The 23264-nt window shown below is 37.3% G+C and overlaps 1 protein-coding gene across 2 annotated transcripts in view; it reads left to right on the top strand.

Moving 5' to 3' along the window:
* CNOT6 (CCR4-NOT transcription complex subunit 6) overlaps positions 1-22247 on the top strand; it is a 61012-nt gene extending 38765 nt beyond the window's left edge. For both annotated transcript variants that reach the window (XM_089529194.1, XM_089529203.1), the window contains 9 exons: positions 1679-1764; positions 2168-2272; positions 2356-2424; positions 4609-4766; positions 7005-7159; positions 9854-10008; positions 11736-11966; positions 12640-12842; positions 18174-22247. In XM_089529194.1, coding sequence (XP_089385320.1) covers positions 1679-1764; positions 2168-2272; positions 2356-2424; positions 4609-4766; positions 7005-7159; positions 9854-10008; positions 11736-11966; positions 12640-12842; positions 18174-18386 — 1375 coding nt within the window. In that variant the 3' untranslated portion in view covers positions 18387-22247. The remainder of the gene's footprint in view (positions 1-1678; positions 1765-2167; positions 2273-2355; positions 2425-4608; positions 4767-7004; positions 7160-9853; positions 10009-11735; positions 11967-12639; positions 12843-18173) is intronic.
* The last annotated feature ends 1017 nt before the right edge of the window (positions 22248-23264 follow it).

Below are 23264 nucleotides of genomic sequence, written 5' to 3'. Positions count from 1 at the left end.
AAACTATGGATGCCAGCCATGAAAGCCTTCAACTTCACATCATTGACTGTGATGGCTAGGGCTGCTAGACTTAGGGTCCAGCAATATCTGGAGGGCTGAATGAATTCCACTCCTGTGCTAGGGGAAAGAAATAAAACGACTGTGTGTATCTACATGCTGAGAGCTAGCTATATTTTCTGGTTCCATGAATGCAAGTATATATTTGCTGCTTCTGTCCATTTGTGCTTTCTTTGGGAAGCCTTTTGATCCTCTCCAATTTTTAAAAACGGGTTGAGTCTAATGATCTCTAATTGTTCAATTTATCTATTCTTGTGGGCAAAACTAAGAAATGTCTGCAGAGTCCTCATTGTTATTAACTGCCATCAAGTTGACTTTGACTTTTGGTGACCTTATGAATGAGAGACCTCCAAATCACCCTATCATCAACAGCCCTGCTGATGTCTTCTCAACTAGGACTATGGCTTTCTTGATTGAGTCTCTCCAGCTGTAATGTGGCCTTTTTCTTTTCCTACTGCCTTCTACCTTGCCAAGCATCATTGTCTTTTATGAGTCATGTCTTCTCATGATATATCCATAGTCTCAACTTAGAAATTGGGCTTGATTTGTTCTTGGACTAATTTATTTGTTTTCGGTGGTCCATGATATCCATAGAACTGTTCTTCAACACATTTCAAATTAGTTCATTCTCTTCCTATCAGCTTTCTTCACTGTCTAGCTTTCACAACCATACATACAAATCGAAAATACAGTTGGCCCTTCCCTTACGTGGGTATCCGTTCCGGACCCCGCCATGTAAGGGAAATACCGTGTAAACTCAAGCCCCATTAGAAACAATGGGCTTCATTCCTGCAGTGCGCCGTGGGGCACGCACCATGGGCACACACCCGATTGTTTCTTCCAGAGCGCAGGAGAAGCCTTTCTGGCGCGGCTTCCAGCATATGCTGGAAGCTGCGTATAGCATGCCCGCATATCACGCGGGCGCACTGTACTATGATTTGAACAATCCTGTCTTGATATTTAATGATATATTTTTATATTTGAGGATCTTATCTTGGTCTTTCATAGATGCCCCTCCAGATCCTAGTTGTCTTCTGATTTCATAGAATCATAGAGTTGGATGAGACCACAAGGACCATCTAGTCCAACCCCCAATTCTTGACTACAATCTCTGTTTCTTGGTCTGGAACTCATTAAGTTCAATATATAACTTCTCTGTACTTCCAGTATGTATCGTTTTGCTAATAGGGCATTAAAGTAGCTGTTCCTGTATTTCAGTATAAATAAATACATTATTAGATTACTCTTTTCATTAGTTAATGTTAAATGATTGCCCAAAAAGCCACAGCAATTAGCTGGTAGCTTAATGTAAAGTGTTCTAAAAATATTTTGTGTTGGCTCCTTACATCATTTTGACTAGTTATCTTGACAATAGGAATCATTGCTCCATTATTTTTTCTTCATTAATAGTTTAATATTTTGCTTAGAAGACTTAACAAATTGGTTTATTTTAATTCATCATGTTTAATATCTCTTTGCAAGATCATTAATCTTTTTTGTTTAGTCTTCCATTTTTAAAAATAAGCCTTTTAATACCGTTTCTCTTTGTAGTTAAGCAACTAGTTTGAAATAATTAACTTTTATATTTTACTACTTTTGTCTTCATGTGAATTGCTAATAGGGAACTCCATTTAAATAACAACCTGTTACGAGTTCTACCGTTTGAGCTGGGAAAACTATTTCAGTTACAGACACTGGGTTTGAAAGGTATGCATTTTATTTAGTTTTCTTACCCTTTGTCTGCATTTTTGATTTGATTGAATCCTTCAAGCTGATAAAGTTATTATATTGGCTAGAACTGACACACTAAGATCTAAGCATTTTGAAATTGTATTCTCCGTGAATGCCTCAGGACTACAGTCCTTTAAGAATATTTTTCATAATATATTTTTTTATTTATCTATGCCTGTAGAAACCTAGAATTTTTGCTCTGTTGTTGACTTACATTTGGTGATAATTTTGTGAAGGGAAAGCATTTTTTAGCAGTAATTTTATATTTAGTGTTCTGAATGAAGCTTCCCTGATACTAGAACTAAATATAAAAACAAACAACAGAAATATCTAAATCTAATGTCTCATCTTCCCCCCCCCCCCCCCAACATCTTTACAGGAAACCCACTTACACAGGATATTCTGAATCTCTATCAGGAACCAGATGGAACAAGAAGGCTACTGAGTTATTTGCTTGATAACCTGGCAGGTACTGCAAAAAGAAGTAAGTAATGATTTTCTAACACATACAGTTGTGCCTCTTAAAAATAAATATTATCTCATATTTATTTTTGTCTTTCTCAATAGTTTCAACAGAACAGCCACCTCCAAGATCTTGGATTATGTTGCAAGAACCAGACAGAACAAGACCAACAGGTAATGCTGAAGCAATGTGTGCTCCCCCCCCCCCCCACGACTAGTGAGCTTGCCAATTTTTTTGCTTGAGCAATTTATTTCTTGATCCCTTCTTTTTGATAGATACTATTATTTATTTATTTATTTATTTATTTATTTATTTATTTATTTATATAGCACTGTAGATTTGCACAGCGCTGTACATAAAACAATAAATATATAAGAGTAAGCCTGCCTATGGCGTACAATCTAAGAAATAATAGGATAATACATATAAAATACATAGCAATACAGGAAATGGTTCAATAAAAGAGGCAACATTCTAGAAGGAAATTTATGACTTCCTTACTTCAAACATCTGTTTATGTGGCAGAAAAAGACTTAGATTTATATTATCTATTCCAAACCAAAGTAGACCCATAGAAATGAAAATGACTCATGTTATGTTGACTAATAAGATCAGTCATTTCAGTGGCAAAGCTCTAGTTGTGTGACTCTGTTGCTGTGAATCTCAAGCTCTGACCCTCCAGATATTTTGGACTTAAGCTCCCAGAAGTCTTAGCCATCTTGGCCAGTGGTCCAAGATTCTGGAAGCTGAAGTCCAATAGATCTGGAAACCAGAGTTGGGGAATCACTGCTGTATTGGATCTCACTGGCATCTCATCCGTTCTACACTCCCTCCTTCTGTCACCTTAAAAGCCTGTGAAACATTAGGAGCAGGGGTGGATGTTGTTGTTTGCCAAATTACTTGAAAATCTATTGCAGCAGAAGAGGGAGGGGAAGAATGTCCTGATTCCACTGGCAGTGGATCTGGAAGTACATCCTTGAATAGAAAATACACACTACATACACGCTGCAGAAATAATCCAGTTTGGCACCACTTTAACAGTCATGAAATTCTGGGAACTTTAGTTTTGTGAGACATTTTTTTTACTGCAGTGTGTTTTGGACCCTAGAGTCCCTTTTTAGAAAGGAAAGAGTAAGGACTAAAACCAGTTTTAGAGCTTGAGTAAGCATATATATTGACTAAAATTCTTTTATGTATTTTCTGTTCAAGGCTGTACTTCTAGATCCACTGCAAGTGGAACCAGGGCCTTCTTAAAAATACATAATTAAAAAAAAAAGATAATTTCACATTTTCCCAAAGCAATATAATCACGACACATCTAGGTCCAATACACACTGTAGAAATAAACCAGATTGAGACTGCTCTAACTGCACTGGATCACTTCCTGGGAACTGTAGTTTATTTTGACACTAGAGCTCTGTAAGTGTGTCATGATCAGATTGCTTTGGAAAAACTTGAAATTATCTTTTTAAAAATTATATCTAAAATTAAATGGAGCCCAATTATTATATCAATGCCATACAGTGCCTTCAGGCAAAGTTCTTAAATATTGGATAATTGCATTAAAATTGAAACTTTAATCTCAACTATATTGACCTATTGCCTTATTGTATAGCCCATCTCTGTGCATTGTGTTTTCTCAGAAGTAAGTCCTGTTGGCTTACATTTAGTTTGTCTGTGTAAGGCTGTAAATTAAATTCCTTATTAAACAAAGTTTCAGTTGATTTTGACCTGAAATTCAGTAGCAGCTCTGAAGTCGTTTAAAGGCTACTGTTATCTTGGAATGGTTCCCTAATCTCTTAATATAAAGTGGCTTTAAGTTGTCTTTTGAATGAATTATTGACCTTGTAGGGTGAAGTTCTGCACTTCTTTCCAAGTAGATGGTACCAATACATTATGTACAGTGGAGTGTTGTCTTGATGAATCATGCAAGTCCAAACCTAGCATGTATGTTTTTTCATTTATTAAAACAGGCAATTTAAAGACAAACCATAATTCCAACAAATTCTGACAAGGGGGAAGCTGAAATGGTTTGCTGTTACATCCTACTCCTGGGTTACAAAACCACCAAGCTTACATTTAAAAGTAATAGCTTCATAACATAAACCATATGAGATTATCAACCAGAGAGACTAGGTTAGAAGTTAAAACTAAAACATAAAAACTATATTTGCCACACTGTCGTTTGATGACTGTTTTCCACAAGAGAAAAAATAACTCTGTGTGTCAAGGGGGGGGGTGCCACCTTTTGAACCATATATCAAAGTTAGAGCAGGGAAATCTTATTGCTAATAAACTATTGAAAAGGCAAGTGCATACACTGGGCAATCTTCATAAGTAAAATTCTTGTTTTGCAGCTCTATTTTCTGTAATGTGTTACAATGTTCTCTGTGATAAATATGCTACTCGGCAGCTATATGGCTATTGCCCATCATGGGCCTTGAACTGGGAATACAGGAAAAAGGCTATTATGCAGGAAATCTTGAGCTGTAATGCTGACATCATAAGTCTTCAGGTGAGAAATTACTTCCTTTTTGTTCATGTACTTACCATTTTTAGATATTTAAAGTTGAACAATTTATGTACACTTATAAGACGAGGGTAATCAGTATGTGACACCTGTACTATGTTCTTTTGGACAGCGAGGATAGGAAAAAAGAGCCATCAGCTTTGTCCTAAAAATAATTTGTATGCACTTGAAATAAGACAGTCACATGAGAGAAGGACTATTGCAGAATGACTAGGAAATGTTACTGTTGTCTTCCCCCCTCCCTGTCTCCATCGTAAGAGGAGCATGAGAGTCATTTCCTGATTTATCATTCTTGTGTTGAGATTCATTTGCTTTCCCATCTGTTAGAAGAATGAGTTACGTGGCTGCCGATGATGTGCCAAACTAGCAGATGCAGTGAAGAGAGTTGCAGAGCTTCTCTGCTGGGGATTACATGGTCTTGAAGCAGAAAACGGGAATTAGGGTCAGCCCTGCTGGACAATGCATGCTTCATCAAACCAGGAAAATTATATTTTGCTCTTGGTAATGAATGTTATAGCTTGTCCTTTAAAGAGCTTTGGGTAGCCATTAGTAGAGCAAAAAGTAGATGACATGCACAGTTTAAATTGCAATTGTAATGGGTCAAATCTCTTTACAGGTTTCACTATCCTTTCCTCCCTTTGTGTCCTTGTTCTTCTTCAGTTGTCTTTTTCTCCCTTCTGTTCTTCCTAAAAACAAACAGTTAACATTCTAATCATGTTTTTTTTGTAGTGTTATGGGCACAGTTCTCATCAGTGAATTAATATAACTTGTGTCTTCTGGTGTGTGTTACCTAACGACCTTTTGAGAGGCGCTTTTCCAACAAAACTGACAGTAAAAATACTGGGTATTTTGTATGTTTGCAGTGTTCACTGGTTCTCCCATTTTCTTTGAAACAGTTGTGTATCGGGGTGTCCAGGTTAGTAGATAAGTTTTCTACTTCCTGGATTCACTATACTTTGAAGAATGCTTCTTATGGAACCCTTACTTCCTTTGCATTATTAGATTTTTATTTTCAATGAACCTTTTGGATCCTGAAAAGCTACACATTATTAGCTTTGAGGAAATGTGGAATTGTTGCAATTCTGAGGGTGCAATTATAGATTGCTGGGCTCATTGATAATTTGAGTCATGAAGTTTAGTAGTTTTATGAAAATGGTTTAGTGACCGGCTGCCATTCAGTATGATCTTGTGTGAATTCTGCTGTTAGTCTATAAATATCTGAGTTCTAATGTTATATTTCATTTCTACTTTTGGATTTTGCTTGAGTACTTATTCCATGTTTGTGTCTGGTATTTTCTATCTTTTGAAGTTTTAGACTATTTCTGTTAGTTGGTTCAGCTGCCTAACTGGAACAGATCTATCACTTTGTACAAGTCATATATAGATGGAGTTTCAGGAACTGCCCTAACAGTTTAGCAATAAACATTTAGTATGACAAGGCTCACTCCTTCAATCATCTGCAGCTGTGTGCACATCTGATATCACTCTGTATTTGTGTGATGGGTTAAACCATTTCACAGAAATTTAGTGTGATGTCTGGTATATTGCACCACATTCTCCTTTAGAAAGCTCAGAACAGCTACATGAGTTCTTGGTGGTCTTTTGGCTGAGACTGTAGAGATGGCTTCACATCAAGTTGGTTACACACCCATATAGCTTTAACAGTGTTGATTGTCCTGATGTGTAACCTGTACTCAGGACAAGAGACTATTGTTGGGAGAGAATATGGAGAAACTGAATGGTTTCCAATTTGCAAAGGGGTCAGGCAAAGCTGCATTTTGTCACTCTGTATGTTTAACTTATATACTGAATATATACATAAAGCAGAGGAAGGAGGTGTGAACATTGAAGAATTAACAATAATGTAAGACACCATACTACTAGCAGAAAATAGCAAAGATTTGGAATGTTTACTTAACCCCCTAACTCCACAAAAAATCTTTTAGGACTGCTAGGAGAGATAGTAAGGATGGTTAGGCAACTAACACCAGTCCCTTTGCACACACTTTTTAAAGGTTTCAACCCATGATATTCTAAACTTTGACCTCACGTCCTTATAATTCTGTTTCTGTCTCTTCTGTTTGTGGATGTTATTGTACTTCAAAGCATCAAATTTAAAGACTTGCTTTAAAAATGTATTTGGAACACCATCATCTTGATTTAATTTCATATTCTTTGTATTCTTTCTTTCTTTCTTTCTTTCTTTCTTTCTTTCTTTCTTAGGAGGTTGAGACTGAGCAGTACTACAGTTTTTTCCTAGCAGAATTGAAAGAACGTGGGTACAATGGATTCTTTAGTCCCAAATCTAGAGCTAGGACAATGTCTGAACAAGAAAGAAAGCATGTTGATGGCTGTGCAATATTTTTCAAGACAGAAAAGTAAGCAATAATTTGTATTTTGTTCTCTTGCTACAGTGAACTAAGTTGCATGGCAACATCAGCTTTTTGGTTTTTTATGTTTCCACAAGAAAAGTGGACAAGTTCCCATAGTCTTGTCAGTCACTTGTTTATAAATTTTTAATTCTAAAAGGATTGGTTAAGTTACTTGAGTAATAAGTAATATTTTGGCTATTCAGACTGGGTGATTTGGGTAGTAACTTTGCTCGCTGCTGAAACAGAAGAATCTTATGTGCTTTGTATTCTCATAACAATTTGGTGCTTTTGGGTGGGTTTAGAGATAGATGGCAAATAGGGAATGCTATTGATAGAAATGTGTGGATATTTTGGATTTTTGAATTTTGATTAAAGATTTGTATGTTAATTTTTTGGGTGGATAACATTTATACTGAAAATGTAATGAAATCAGCCACCACCACTGGGGATGGTTCCAGGACCCTCCATGGATACTAAAACCCGTGGGGGCTCAAGTCCCATTAAGTACAACGGCATAGTAAAATGGTTTCCTTATATAAAATCGCAACATCAAGATTTGCTTATTGGCATTCATATTTTTTAAAAATATTTTCAAGCCATAGATGGTTGAATCCATGGATGAAAGATTAATAGATACATACACTGTATAGGATCTGTAGAAGTTTAATCTTAAGAGAACTTGTACAACTCAAGACTAAGCTATGAATCATGAAGCCCCTGCTCTAATCTCGCTACCATGAATTTGCTAGCAAGCCCCTCTCATCTCCCACCCTCAATCTCCCATCTAAGATGAGGATAGTAATACTGATTTAATTTTTAGGCTTGTAAGGAATGCAACTAAGTAATTCATGTGAAGTCATCTTAATATTAAGTGCTATTATTATCAATATTAAGATAGCATTGCTCTAATGGCAAAATACAACATGGCACAGAGAGGTATTTGTGGCATGCACTGACTAAAGCCATGAGCCCTAAAGTCCCATGTTTAAATCTCACTTTGGCTTTGAAAGTACTAGAAGGCCTTATGCAAGTTAAAACCAACCCCCTCCCTATCTGGTGTTAGAAGGGAACATTAATATACTTCACTAACGAGGTCTTGTATCACCTTTGAGACTAACTGTATGAAAGAGGTTTTAGCATAAACTTTCGTAGACTTGGTCTATTTCTTCAGTTGCATGAAGGAACAAAGGCAGGTGGAAAGATGTTACCTAAGGCCAGGGTGAGTGAATGATGAAAGATGGATAGAGGTTTCTCTGGGAACCAGAAAAGAGATAGGATAAACAGACCAAGAGGGGCTTTGTGAGACTGAGGTATTAACCAGTCTTATAATATGTGTACTGCGCCGGGAAGTCATTGTCTCTGTTCAACCCAATGATGATGGATTGGAGTTTGTGGCTATATTGTATTTCAGCTGTTTCTCTTTCCAATCTTAATCCCTCAGTGACCATAGTCAAAACTCAATTTCATCCAGAAGTTTTCCATTTCTATGGTTATACATATGGACTGATATAAATGTCCATTCTGGGCAACAGTTCACTCCATGTATCTGAGAAAGTGCACCAAGTCAACAAAAGCTTATGCTTCAACTTTTTTTTGCATGGTTAGCCTTAAAGGTGCTACATGATCCCTTTGCATACTGATATTCCAGACTAATATGGCTGTGTCACTGAATACTACAATAAAGTGTGTCAAACTTGAACATACAAAAATATACATGCATGTATTTTTTTTTTAAAAAAAACACTTTTTGGGGCATTACAATAATTTAGTATGTAGGGCTACAAAATATGAGACTGTTTGTAGTTGGGGTTCAGTATGTTTCTTACAGGAACAAAGGAGTGAAACAGACGTCCCTGAAGGAGCAGCCTGCCGCCATCCCTTTTAGCACCGCATCGGGGCCGCAGCAACCACACGCCGTGGCCCCAATCTGGTGTTTTTCCAGGCCAAAAGAAGTGACAAAATACTTCTTCTTTTTAGCCCAGAAAAAGGGTGCCCTTACTGCTGCTACGCAGCTCTTCCCTGTTTCTTCAGTGCTGCGTGTCTAAATGCTGCACCAAAGAAATGTCATGACACTGTCTGGTTGGGCAGATGGCATGACGCCACTTTTGGGGTGGGTAGGGGTGCGATGTGCAGTCGCCACGCCCCCACTCCACCCCAAACCTGGCCCTTTTGTCCGGACTGTACAGCCCCAAAATCTCTACAAATTTGTGCATATGAAAAGTAAACACAGACAATCCATTTCTGAATTTATTAACATCTCTACAATTGACTGTTCTCCCTGTGAAATGGTGACAATTTTACATCTCTGATCAAAAATTCTGTAAATTCTACCAGGAATATATATCTCAAAGGGAAAATATTTTAAATGCACTACCTTCAGTTAATAATCAATTAATCATGATGTAACTGTCTTTTTGTATTTTTTCCTTTTCTGTTTCCTCTTTCTATTTTTCTTCACTTTTGAGTTATGTATTATAGTACTTTAATGCAAAATGTTTAAAAAGAAATTGTGGGTAAATAGTAGCTATGTGTACATTTTGGTATATTATCATTTGGTTAACATATCTGCAGTGAAACTATGCGTATGTGCATTTTTTATTTCTAAAATGCAGATATCTTGATACTGTGTTCTTAAACCTTGTAAATCGTATTTTAAAATAATGGAAAATGAAGTGTCATATGTATTCTGATTGTTTTAAGGTTCAGCTTGGTTCAAAAGCACACTGTTGAGTTTAATCAACTGGCCATGGCAAACTCAGAAGGATCTGAAGCAATGCTGAACCGAGTAATGACAAAAGATAACATTGGAGTTGCTGTGTTATTAGAACTACGAAAGGAATTAATAGAAATATCATGTAAGTAACTATCAGTCCAGCTTTGGACTGGACTCCATTGTGATTTCATGGCCACAGTGGAGAAAAGAGAGTAAAAGTGGCTGATTATAAAGTGACATAATGTTTTTATTTAGAGAGGTAGTAGCTAACCACTTCTTCTTTTAAAGATGTCTGTGTTCTGTGGTGAAGTGAATTTTTGGTTAAATAATTATATTCTTGTTTGTTTTGGCTCTGCTAAAGCAGACAGACATGGCCAGTGGGAGTGAGAAACAACCCATACATCACATATCAGAATTGTCTTAACATGCTGCACCATTCTAACTTTCACCTTCCAGATCTACAGAAAAATATTTTATCTACCTACATTGAGAGCCTTTAGTGATACATGGGAGAAGACATGCAAAATGCAAATAACTCTGAGAACTTGAAATGAAATTTGAAAATGAAAAATAAACATCACTGGGCAGTGCCCATCAGATTTTTCAATACTTTATGTTGCGCAGGCATTATACCCAAAAGTGGAAAATGATTTTGGCACAAATCCTTCAGACACTCATGTGATTTTTTTTAAAGACCAAATATATTTTCTAATGTCTCCAACTTTTAAGGACAATTTAAACAGGTTTGAAGTAGCATTGGAAAACAGTGAGAGTTCTTGAGGCTGTAGAAGGATTTATTCAGAGTTCACTGTTTTCTCCTGTCTTCCTCATGCTTATGCTTCCTTGTTCCCCAAGATTCTCATCTTTCTTTGTGCTTTGAGTGCTTTTGTATATGTACAGTTTTGCAGTCAAGACACTGCTTAATTTAGTATGGGTGACTAACTGTCCTTGGTGATGTTGAATTATGTCTGTCTTAATTAGTTACGTAAATATTTCTGTCATTTGTTACTGTAAACAATAACCTTGCTCAGAGATTATTTACACAAAGGGAAAACACGAATTCAAAAGTGTCCAGTATGTAACCTTGCCCCAGAAGTCCTTCAGCTCCCTCCTCCTCTTTATCTGTTGAGAAATAATTTTCATGGTGGGGGCTACTTGTGGGTGGTCCCTGTGCAATTCAGAACCATGATGTCTTAGGGTTCTTAATCATGTGAGAAACGTCTGCAAGTAGAAAAGATTTTCCAGTTGAATAGGAATACTAAGCCATGGGGAAACTTACCTGAATTGTGCTGTCATGGGAGTAAGACAGTAGACAGTAAGTGCAGTCCTTTTCTACCTGAACTGTTCATTACAGCACTAATAGCTAAATAGGGCTAATGTCCTCATAGATTAGAGAATTTTTACATATACTTGACTTCAGTGCTCTGTGGGGAAAATGCAATAACTGAAGAACACTGACATTAAATACAAACTTTAACTCTGTATATTAAAAGTTGTATTTGCTGCAACTTCCTATATTGGGAATTGGGAGAAAGATGGGATGTAAGAAAATATAAGCATCATTATCACCACCACCACCCCATTTAGAGATACTCCGCTTACTTAAAGTCAATTACTGCAGCTCTTTGCCACCATATCAATAATATAATAAAGCCAGCAGAGGGAGCACAGAGCCCCCTTTTATTTTTTAAACCATAAATATGGCTGGCTGGTTCAAAGAATCCTGGATATATGAAATTCAAGTTAATTACAACTGACTTGCTAGATTTATCAGCCTGAACTACTTTTTAAAGTTCTTTCTGCTTAACGGAGCCCATGAAATGAAGTTTCACTTCTGACATCTGAGGTTTCTTTTGATTTCCATTTTAGCTGTCAAGTCACATCCTGGAATGGACAAACAGCTAGTCCTTGTAGCAAATGCACACATGCACTGGGACCCAGAGTATTCAGATGTGAAGCTGGTTCAAACCATGATGTTCCTTTCTGAAGTTAAAAACATAATTGACAAAGCCTCACGGACTCTCAAGCCTGGTGTTTCAGGGGAACATGCAACCATTCCACTTGTACTATGTGCAGATCTGAATTCTCTGCCAGATTCTGGTAAGTGTGGCCATATTTGATTTAATGATTTTATGTTAATTCAATACTCTTTTAATGGGATTTTAAAAAAAGAGAAATGTATTTATTTTTATTTTTTGTGGGGTATGCTGAACTTATGTATGTTGCATTTCCTGTGGTATCCTTGAAGAACAGCATGGAAAGAAAATGACAAATAGGAAATTCAGCATAGAAGAAATGATTATTAAAATCTCTGATCTGTAGCAATATTAGGTAGAATAATGAAATTTAAGAAACTTTTATGATTGCTAATCAAGAAGTCCCTAGTTTACCTTGTCATTGTTTTCTTAGAATTGCAGTTGATGTTGCATGTTTTAACAGGAGGATAATAATACTGGTCTAATTTAAATATTTGTTCAAGGTTACTCGTGTATATGAAGTGTTTTGAACATCTAAATTAACCAGATAAATGATGAATGCAGCTGTTATCTGGATTTCTTGATTCAAGGCTTACAGACTAGTCTAACAATCTGTTGTTTTTCAGGTCATCATGCCATAAATAATCCCTGACCGTATATACACATGGGGGTGCAGTAGAAATAAAATAAAATAATTATAAGGACTGTACAATCTTTTTGGAGTATTCATGCTACCAAAAGGGATGCAGTACTAATAGTCAGGTTGTTTACTGTGTTTTATATTCTTTTCACTATAGGTGTGGTTGAATATTTGAGCACTGGTGGAGTGGAAACAAACCATAAAGACTTTAAGGAACTGAGATACAATGAAAGTCTTACTAACTTCAGCTGTAATGGGAAAAATGGAACTACCATTGGAAGGATTACTCATGGTTTCAAACTGAAGAGTGCCTATGAGAATGGCCTAATGCCTTATACCAATTATACATTTGATTTCAAGGTGAGAGTCTCTCCATTGAACCAAGTTTCCATTGAGCTATTAATGTTTTAAGGTTGATTTAGCAAGCTTAATGAATTGTTAGGAAAGGAGTGGAATGAGGAGTTGTTGTTGTTGTTGTTGTGTGCCTTCAGTGAACCTATCATAGGGTTTTCTTGGCAAGATTTGTTCAGAGGTTTGCCATTGCCTTCCCCTGAGGCCAGGAGCATATGACTTGCCCAAAGTCACCCAGTGGATTTCATGGCTGAATGGAGAATCGAACCCTGGTCTCCAGAGTCAAGTGGGGAATCGAATCCTGGTCTCCAGAGTCATACTCCAACAGTCAAACCACCACGTCACACTCAGAGACATATAATTGTGAAGATGGAGGATGGATGGAGTCTCACAAAAATGGTTTTTGAAGAAGTCTAGTCTTTGGACAAAATACCAAAGGTTTATAATGAGAAATAAATGGTCGCCTTGGTGGATGACCTACACAGGGAACTAGACAGGGGGAGTGTGTCCCTTTTGGTTCTACTGGACTTCTCAGGGCTGCCTTTGAAAAATGCTCAGAAACTTCAGTTGGTCCAAAGAGCTGCAGCCAGGCTGTTAACTGGAGCTGGCTACAGGGAACATACAACTCTCTTGTTGCAACAGCTCAATTGGCTGCCAGTCCGTGTTGGGGCACAATTCAAAGTGCTGGTTTTGACCTATAAAACCCTATACGGCTTGGGCCCAGACTATTTGAAGGACTATATTTCCCTGTACGAGTCCACCAGAGTACTAAGATGATGATGATGATGATAATTATAATAGGTTTTATTTATATACCGCCCAATCACTGGGAATCAGAGCAGGTTTACAACAGAGGGGATAATAGATAGTACCCTGCCCTTAGGCTTACAATCTAAAAGACATGACACAAAAGGAGAAGGGAATGGTGAGGGGGCAGGGGATGAGGTCCAGCATTCTTCTCTCCCTCTGAGGCCTGGACCAAGGCAGATGGACCGGAGGGAGGGCTCTTCTTCAGGCTAGCCATCTGAGATCATCTGGAGAGGCTCTTCTCTCTGTCCCACCACCCTCTCAGTTGCGTTTGATGGGAACAAGAGAGAGGGCCTTCTCAGTGGCTGCTCCCAAGCTTTGGAACTCCCTCCCTGGAGAGGCCAGGATGGCATCATCCTTACTATCCTTCTGATGGCAAGTAAAAGATATTCCTGTGCAGTCAGACCTATTAAGCTGAGAAGGTCTGGGTTTTTGATGCTGGGCTATACAAATTTTAATGGTTTGTATTTTAATATATTGTTTTAATCCTTTAAATTGTTTAATTGTTTTTAAACTTTTATATTTATGTATTTTAATATTTTGTATTGTTTTAAATTGTATTGTTTCATACTTGTTTGCTGCCATGATAATAATAAATAAATAAAGCTCCCCCAGGCATAGGAAACTACACATCAAACCACTATTTGGAGCTTGTATTTAAAAGGGCAAATGGTTCAAGAGTATTTTCTCAAATGTAGTGACATATGAGGTACATAACATCTATGCAGAAAGTATTAGGAACAGTATTATCTTTTCTAGGTATTAAAGGGATTTTATGTGGGTGGGTGTTTGTATGTGAAGAGGCTTAAGGAAATTAATGTAAAAGCTTATTTCAAAACTTTTGTGCTACTGTATACCCATGACTTCAAAGCAGTTGAAAATAATTGTTTTTAAAATATAATTTTAAAACGAAAAGCAACAAAATGACTCACACAGAGAAATCACCAGGAAACAGCTAAGTACACCTGTTAGAAGAAGAGTTCCTTAATCTGCCTGTGGAAAGTCCAAAGGGGCTGTCCTAAACAGAACCTGTAAAAGAAAGAATATTCATCTTTGTGGTCTGTGTGATTTTCACAAATGGGGTTATTCTGTGCCTGCGCAGTGCATCTTTCGGAACCTTCTAGAGCATTACATAAACATTTTGGCCATATCTCCGCCTATCTTCAGCATCCCTATATAGGTACCGTCCTGCCAAAACTGCCAGTTTCTTTTCTTCCACTACTGCAACAACATCAATAGGAACCACATTCTTTGATCACACCATGGCAGCCTTCAGCCAATTCAGACCCAGGAGTTACAGGGTCTTCAGGTACGAGTTGCCTAGTGTTGCCTATCAAAGCCACACTTGCCCTTTGGGTTTCTTTCCTTGCTGGTATCCTTCAAAAATTTTGTCTTTTCTGGTGCTAAAATCCTGAGACAGAACGGACACAATGTGCCTTGGTTATCTGGACAAAGCTCATGTAGTTGCCTCTCGTATCCACTGTACTGTCTTTACACTTCAAATAAGATGAAACAGGGAGTTGCGTTTGAAGGCACTCCTGTATGAGTGTCCTCATGCCTCAAATGCCATCTTCTTCCGTGACTGCTTCCATTAGTACTGAAGCTGAAGAAAGGCTTTCAAAGTCCACTTTGGTTCCGACTGCCAGCTTCTTCTCTCACTGGAGCTAAACGTTTGTTAGCGGAATCCATCTCCACCCAGTCAAAGGTTGCATGGGCTAATTCGGACAGTAAGGTGGTAAGTATACATCCCCCTGTACCAGGCAACTCACCTTTAGGTAAAAATGCAGTCAATGAATCAACGTCAGAAATGTAAGAAGAAAAAGGCACTACAAAGAAAAAGACAGTAGCCATTACTCAGTCTCAAAGGAACAGTAGAATCCTGATCATTCTACCAGTGCTGTTGTTGAGGCCTCTGGAACTATTCCACAAGTGCAACCACCTACCTCTGAAGTAGAGCTTCTTAATATTCACCTGTTGGAGGGGATCAACTTCCTGAGGAAAATGTTTCTGAGGATGAGATTGTAGAGAGACTTTCCCAGTCCTGAGAGCCATAGTCTTGCCCTCTCCAGTCCACCCATCAACTGTAAGTGCAGTTGCTTCAAGACCATTATCCACCATACCATCTCCATTGTGTTGACATTCATATTGCTCTCAGTCCCAGTTAACTTCATCAGATTCAGAGTCTGATGCGTCTTAAAGCTTCAGGACCTTTTCCAGATGGCACCATCAGTTTCAACATTCTTGGTACTGAGACCATCAGTTGCACAGGCATCACACATGGAGGCATTCAAGGTAAATTTCTACTGAATTCTCTTACTCCAGATACAGTACCTCTTCATCTTACTGGTGAGACTGTGCTTACCACTATGAGAATAAGGCCTGCCTGCAGTACCATCGGGCCCATAAGCGCACTTGGCATTGATGCAGAAAACAGTCCTCTGCCCTTTCCTCTGCCTGACAGTCTGTTCAGCACACAGACATATATTACAGGAGATACCTTCAAGGTGCATCAAGGACCTACATTCTCTAGATCTTTACCAGTCCAGGGCATTCCAAGACGGTCCACCAAGACAGCCCAGCCTTAGGCTACTGCTGTTTTGACATGGACTGATGTCCCTCCTGCATCTCAGGTCTTATAACATCTGACCACAGCTACTGCTACTCTGACTCCAATTTGGATTTGATAATTGTTCTGACAAGGAAGTCCCCCCTTATTTCATTGGTGACATTAAATTCCTCCCTCCTATGGATGATAGCAGAGCTTTCCTCAACCAGATGATGAGAATGGTGAAGTCACTAGATCTCTCCATCATGCAGTCATAAATACAAATTGATAACCAGAGTATCTAAATCTACTGAATCTACTGTACATCCTGTGTTACCTATGGTACCATACTTTAAGAATTTGGCTTGGATGCTGACCTAATTAAGCCATATCAGTCTTGAACACTATAAAGAGTTTCAATCTAGGTGGATGTGGAGGGTCATCTGTAAATCCTGGACAGCTCCCTCCCAATATCCTTCACATCCACCGACATCGAAACCCTTTATAGTGTTCAAGACTGATGTGGCTTGATTAGGTTAACATCCAAAGCCAAATTCTATCATCGTGAATGTAGGCCAATCCTGGGCATCTTGAAGACTCCTCTCAACAGGAAATTGGTTTCAGTGAGTTTCAGTGAAATTGGTTTCATTGAGTAGGAAGTTCTACTAATCTGCTGCTCTCATGAGAAGATTTCAAACTACCTGACCTGCATGAGCACATACCTACAGCTCTGGGAGAAGCTGATTCCCTCCCTTAGTAAACTGGGAGATGAAGATCAGGCTGTTGAGACGGTTCTCTTCCGGTGGGCATTCCCAGATTGATAAATGGGCTGTCCCATAACTGTGATTGCTTTATTCATCCCACAATGCCTCATTTTAATGAGGGTTACTTTTAGATTGACTTTAGCAATTTGACTTTATTTTATGATGTTTTGTAGTTTTTAATTGGGGGTTAGGGATTTATGTTCAATCAGTGTTATTGTGGTATTTTATTATTGTTACCTGACTCGATCCTTTGGGGAGATGCGGGCTATATTATTATTATTATTATTATTATTATTATTATTATTATTATTATCATCTGCCCTGGTGGCACAGTGGTTAAATGCCTGTATTGTAGCCACTCACTCACAAACCATAAGGTTGCAAGTTCAATACCAGCCAGGGGTTCAGGCTCAACTCAGGCTTGCATCCTTCCGAGGCCACTAAAATGAGTACACAACTTCTGGGGGCAATTAGTTTACAGTTGTAAACCATTTAGAGACTGCTTAGGTGGTATGAAGCAGTATATAAATGAAGCTGCAATTGCTTTTTGCTAGTTTGCTAGTCCTCCATTTGTGTGAGTCACAGAAACTGAATAAGGACAGGTTTTATAACTGTAACTGTAATTTTTCAAGTGGTCATCTTTAAACTCGCACAACCCCACTCATCCTCCCCTCTTCATGTCCTATCTGTCCTATGGATTGTTGCATCAGCATCCATGGAACTGATGGTTTCAGTGGAAAGACCCCCTCTATGGGCTGCTGGAGCCAGGCAGGGCTACCACCAAAACACTTTTGTAATGCTCTAGATGGTTCTGAAAGATGCACTGTGTAGGCGCAGGATAATCCCATTTGTGAGAGTTCACATATGATCACTCAAAGAACGACAGTTGCAGGTATGCAACCTGTCCTCCTACAAGTCCAAAAGATCAGTCCAGGAAGAGGCCAGATAGACTTCAGAACATGAAGGAAACTGACACTGAACCTCCATATACAATTTCAAGCTATGAAGATAGTCCTAAGTTATTCGTTGATATTTTTATCAGCCATACTGTTTAGGCATCTTGAACTGGGCCAGGAATCCATGGGTAGCCAGTGTACATGCTACCAAACCTGAATTAAGATGATCCTAGTAATATATACCCAGTGTAAACTGAATTGTTTCCACTGGATTGACCTACATTTGAAATTTTCTCTCAGTTTTCTCTCACCTTCTCTTCCATTTTAGGGTATTATTGACTACATCTTCTACTCAAAACCTCAACTGAATATTCTTGGCATCCTGGGACCTTTGGATCATCATTGGCTAATAGAGAACAATATAAGCGGCTGTCCACACCCGCTCATTCCTTCTGACCACTTCTCACTTTTTGCACAACTGGAGCTGGTGCTGCCTTTCCTGCCCCCAGTAAATGGAATCCATTTGCCTAGCAGGAGGTAGTCAAATACATCTTAGAGGGCAACCTCAATTTAATTTGTAAAATTGTAAAATCTGAATATAGAGGAGTGATGTATGGCCAACAGGGATCTTTCTTAATGATCTTAATTTTAAATCTACTTATTTGATAAAGAAATAGTAAAAGCCAGGTGCTATCAGACACACAATTCTGAGCCCAACAAACTTTATATATATACTGTTAGACAGGGATTGGTGCATTTGCACCTTTCTAGATTTGTTACAAGTGATCTGTTTGTTCTATCCAATGTAATTTCATGCCTTGAAAATAGGGAATTACTATAATAAATTCTCTTTTGCACAGATATCTGTAGCACTACTTTTTTGAGGCCAGTAGTAAAACATCAAAAGACCATTCTTCCATACTTCACTTCCTTCTTTTTCAGACTTGTTTGTTTGTAAAATATAGAATTTCAATTTAGCCTTTATTGATTGTATATGAACAACAGAAAACCTGATTTATGAGATTTTGTACTTTAAAAAAATCAGATTTGGAAAATGATTGTATTGTAAACTAAGGCTAAATTTTTATCTGTTTCATGTGTTATAAAGGCCAGCTTGTAAAAGAAGTTGCACCAGGCTTTCTCTGCCAATGATTTGCACTGTTAGGGTTTTAGCCCTTATGTACTACTTCATTTTTTTAAATTGAGAACATTGCTTTTAAATCTAAATTTGATAAAACATAGCAGATTTCTTAAACATACATGCATTTCCTTTTTTTCTTTACATAAATCAGCAACATAAACTTGTTCTCAGACCAGATAAGCTAAGCAGTGACTAATTTAGGCTTCTGTGGATTAATAACCATTTCTGAGATAGTCAGTAACATTATCTGTCAGAAATGAAAACTGCAGAACATTGTGTACAGCTTTATTTTAGTTTGTGTCAAGTCACCCATTTCCTATCTCCACTGTGCCTGCTTGGTTTTGTTCTCAATTAGCACTGCCTGTGCATGCAGAGAGAACCTGTGCATCCTCTTTTATTTTTTTAAAATAATGTTAACATTTTGTGAAAATTTTATGAAGATACTTTTGTATAAGCTGTGGCATCTATATTTTTTTCCTTTGTGAACCATGGATTATCACTTTTTGAACATGTTCAGATTGTGGGTACACAAATTCTAAGCTTCTGACACCCATGCACTGCTTCTTTCAGTGTCATTGCACAATGTTGTTTGTGTCTGTTTCTCCTTCCTCGCCTCCCCATCACCCACTGAATATTATCATGTGAATTCCTTCTCAGTGTAAACATATTCCTCAGTCATTCCTCAGTCATCATTCCTTGGAGATGAAATGTACCGTCTTCTGTTCTATGAAGCAGTGTAACTAGAAATGCATTTTTCAGTACAGGTTCCCTAGACAACACTTCAGATCAATTGTTAAAGTGACCAAGTCCTATTCTGTAAAGTGTCAACAAAATGAAGGTTGTAGTGTACCCTTATAGTGCCATTGGTGTCTGAAAGCCAAGTATATATTGCATGTATATATGTGTGTACATACATATATACATATAGAAAGATACAGCCTGAAAGGGAAAGTCAATCAAATCCTTAGTAAACGTAACTTCAGTAATAAATGTGTTTCATATTTTGAGAGGGAACTTGGTCAAAATGTTTTTGTTTCACCTGCAGGCAGAGAAACAAAATCTCACTCTTGAATTGAAAAATTCTGAAGGATAATGATTTTTTTAAAATAAAATAAAATGGGTCTTAATAATAATGACTTAAAATTTTATAAAGAGGAAAACTATCAGCATTTAGAAGTGCTTAACCATTTTGTTTTAAAGATAACAAATTTGCAATGAGCTTATGTTTAAAAAACATTTTAAAAATTCAGTAGGAAAAGTCTAGATCTTGAATCCTTGTCTAGGACCTGGTTTATCTTTTGTTAACTTGATTTTTTTTAGTTGTTTCAATACCAAACATGTCCAGTTTATAATCAGTACATCGGAATGCTGGTAATAATTGATGTAGTAGATTCAATGAGTAGTATTGCTTTTTCTGTTCTTGTTTTTTGGGTTTGGGGGTTATTTTGTAAAAGTGTGAATAAAAGGTGTTTTACTCATGTTTCCTTACAGATGTGTTGGTAATGTGCATCATGACAATTTTCAGAGGCAATGAAGCCAATTTAGCTTGTCATAATTCAGCAACCTATTTTGTTTCCTAATTATCTGGATTATTTAATAGTACGTCCAGAAAGCTTTATGGAAGGGAAGCACTTATTTGTTTTATATTTCTTAGGAGGAGTTAATTTTTTTCTTTTTAAGCTGGAGCTTGAGTGCACTTGGTATATTCTAAAGGTTTAAGCTTTACACATGCATTTCCACCTTTATATTTCAGTCTTAAGTATATTTCTATATCCATATGAATTTATGGCAGCACATTAAAAGGTTAAAAGCCTGCTGATGTGCTCAAGGACTCTGTGCTGCCTGGACTTGTTTCCAAACTCTGGGCAGCTCCAATTAATTTTCCATTTGGGAGAATACAATTCTCGGAAGTACGGAGAGCTTAGAAAAGCTGATAGTTCTCTTTGACATCAGTGGACCTACAGTCAGATCCTACAGCAATGAATTGAAGCTCATTCTAAGGAAATACTGTGCATCTTTGCAGGATGGTATACAGTTGCACCAAATGTGTCTGGCAGTCAGTATCAAAAAGTACTACTTTTTTTAGTCAGTTTCCTGCATTAAATTCAGACATTTCATAAATGAATGCAATAAAATATCTGTTTTCACAGAATGCTCATTTACAATAACCTAAACATTTTATTTACTTAAGGTGGCTTTGGATGTTGCCATAACTATGTGTTCAGTGTTTCTTAATTATATAATCACATATATTTAAAAAAAAAGAGCATAGAGCATTGCTGGGCATGACGCTCCCTCTCCCTATCCCCCAATTTAATAAAAAACTAGGTGTCTATCTAGGTATGATCACATATTGAAAAACATAACTACAGCCTGCATATTTCTGGTTGGTAATTCTGATACATGTGCATAATAAATTCAGTTATGAGAGAACTTAAGAGAAAATACATGAAATGTTAGGGATACTGGCATTTTTTAAAATCACAGAGAAACACCTCTGGGAAATGTGTGTAATTATTTTGTCGCTTTCTATTTGTGGGTTTTAAACATTAAAATCTCGACTGTAACACTTAATCATTCTGGATGTGGACGTGAACTCACTGATGTGAAACTATGACAAAATTATATGGATTCTGCTGTGGCTGAAATGTATAAATAAGATCAGTTGTCAAGTTCTCACTTCTTTCGTGGGACAAAAAGCTCAAAAGACAAAATAATTGCACTATCATTTTCAACAGAATTAATCACATGCAAATTTTGCAAGTCAAATTTACTGCTTATGTAGTGAGTCTGTTTTTACCCCTCATTCAGCCTCACACAGTATTTTAGTATATGTTAACTCCTGATATAAATTTTGGTTGTGTAAGCTTTTTTAAAATGTAGGTATCTTGGTATGTTTATGTAGTGTCTAAAATTTAGATTACCTAGTCTCTCTATTCACAGTACTTCTGTATAACGTGTAATGCACTGGACTAACTCTTGTTTACCATACGTGTAACAAAACAAAAAAAAACAAAAACAAAACCAGCACATCATCTGCACTAAGCTCAAAGAATGTTGCATTTGTCTATAGGCAGCTCTTCAATATGATAAATGGGAAATTGAATATGGTCTGATGGTAAACAAGGGCTTTTACTGTTCTCTTCAGTGGAACTTTCTTCTTGGTCAAATTTTAACTAGCTAGTATTATATTTATATACAGGGTTGTCTTTTTTTCTTTACCAATGTATTTTCCTACTCATAGCTGACCAATAAATTCAATATCTGTTTCAAATCTCTCTGAAGTCTAATTTTCATATTTCATCTTTGTTTTTATAATCACATCCAAAGAGATAGGGGCCACTGTTTTAACATTAAATATTAATTCTTTTTCCTATGGAATATCTCCTGCATTTGATCTATACTCTGTTTTACCTACAAGAAGAACAAGGCTGCAGATGAAAAGCTGTGCATGTCCATTTCTCAATTTGTATCCAAAGGACATGGCCAGCTTGTTTTGGCTTCAATAGACTCCTTTCTGCTTCTACAAATGGACTTAAATAAGATCCAGGACAAATTAAAATGGCATTATGCCACTGATGAAACAGGCAGGGGAGCTATCCTAATGATTATAGCATAGTTGCACATCTGTTGGAAAGTAACTGGCATCAGGAAGAGGTATCATGAAATCCAGTGCAACATCTTAGGATATGCCATAATTTAGTTGTGACCACTTGAGCTTTTACAAAGTTGCACTTCAAGGAGGTGAGAGCTTTAATCCATCTTGAGGTAAAGAACTGTATTCAAATAAACTTTCAATTTAGTATCTTATATATGTGTTAAATATGCACTGCATCTGTTGTCATGTTGAAATCTATGTTCTTAAACAATTTTAAAATAGACGTTTGCCTTGCTTATGGCTTCTAATAATATGTCAGTGCACCAACTTGGAGTGGAGCATGAAAAATGACTCCAAGTTGCTCCAGCTCTTCTCTTTCCTGCATATTTATCTCACTGAAAGATAGGTAAGTACTAAGTAGTTTCCTACCAGTTAGATATTTCCTCCTATTCAAAAATTCCTGGATTATAGCAACCATAAGTTAGGATTTGTTGCAGAACTGGCAATTTCCCCTCTAGTTGTTGAACTTCAGTTATCCGCCTCAGGATTGTGAAAGGTACAGATGCCTCCTTCCGATGTAAAAAGTACAGGAGGGGGAGAGAAAAAAAGTGGCAGCACTTTTAACGCTAACTGGTTTTTATTATAGCATGAACTTTGTGGATATAAATCCACTTCTTCAG

Source organism: Sceloporus occidentalis, unplaced genomic scaffold, assembly GCF_023333645.1.
Source record: "Sceloporus occidentalis isolate IW3139 unplaced genomic scaffold, rSceOcc1.0.p SCAF_1, whole genome shotgun sequence".
Classification (NCBI taxonomy): domain Eukaryota; kingdom Metazoa; phylum Chordata; class Lepidosauria; order Squamata; family Phrynosomatidae; genus Sceloporus; species Sceloporus occidentalis.
The sequence above is the reverse complement of the archived record's forward strand: the minus strand, read 5'-3'. Positions and strand labels throughout refer to the sequence as shown.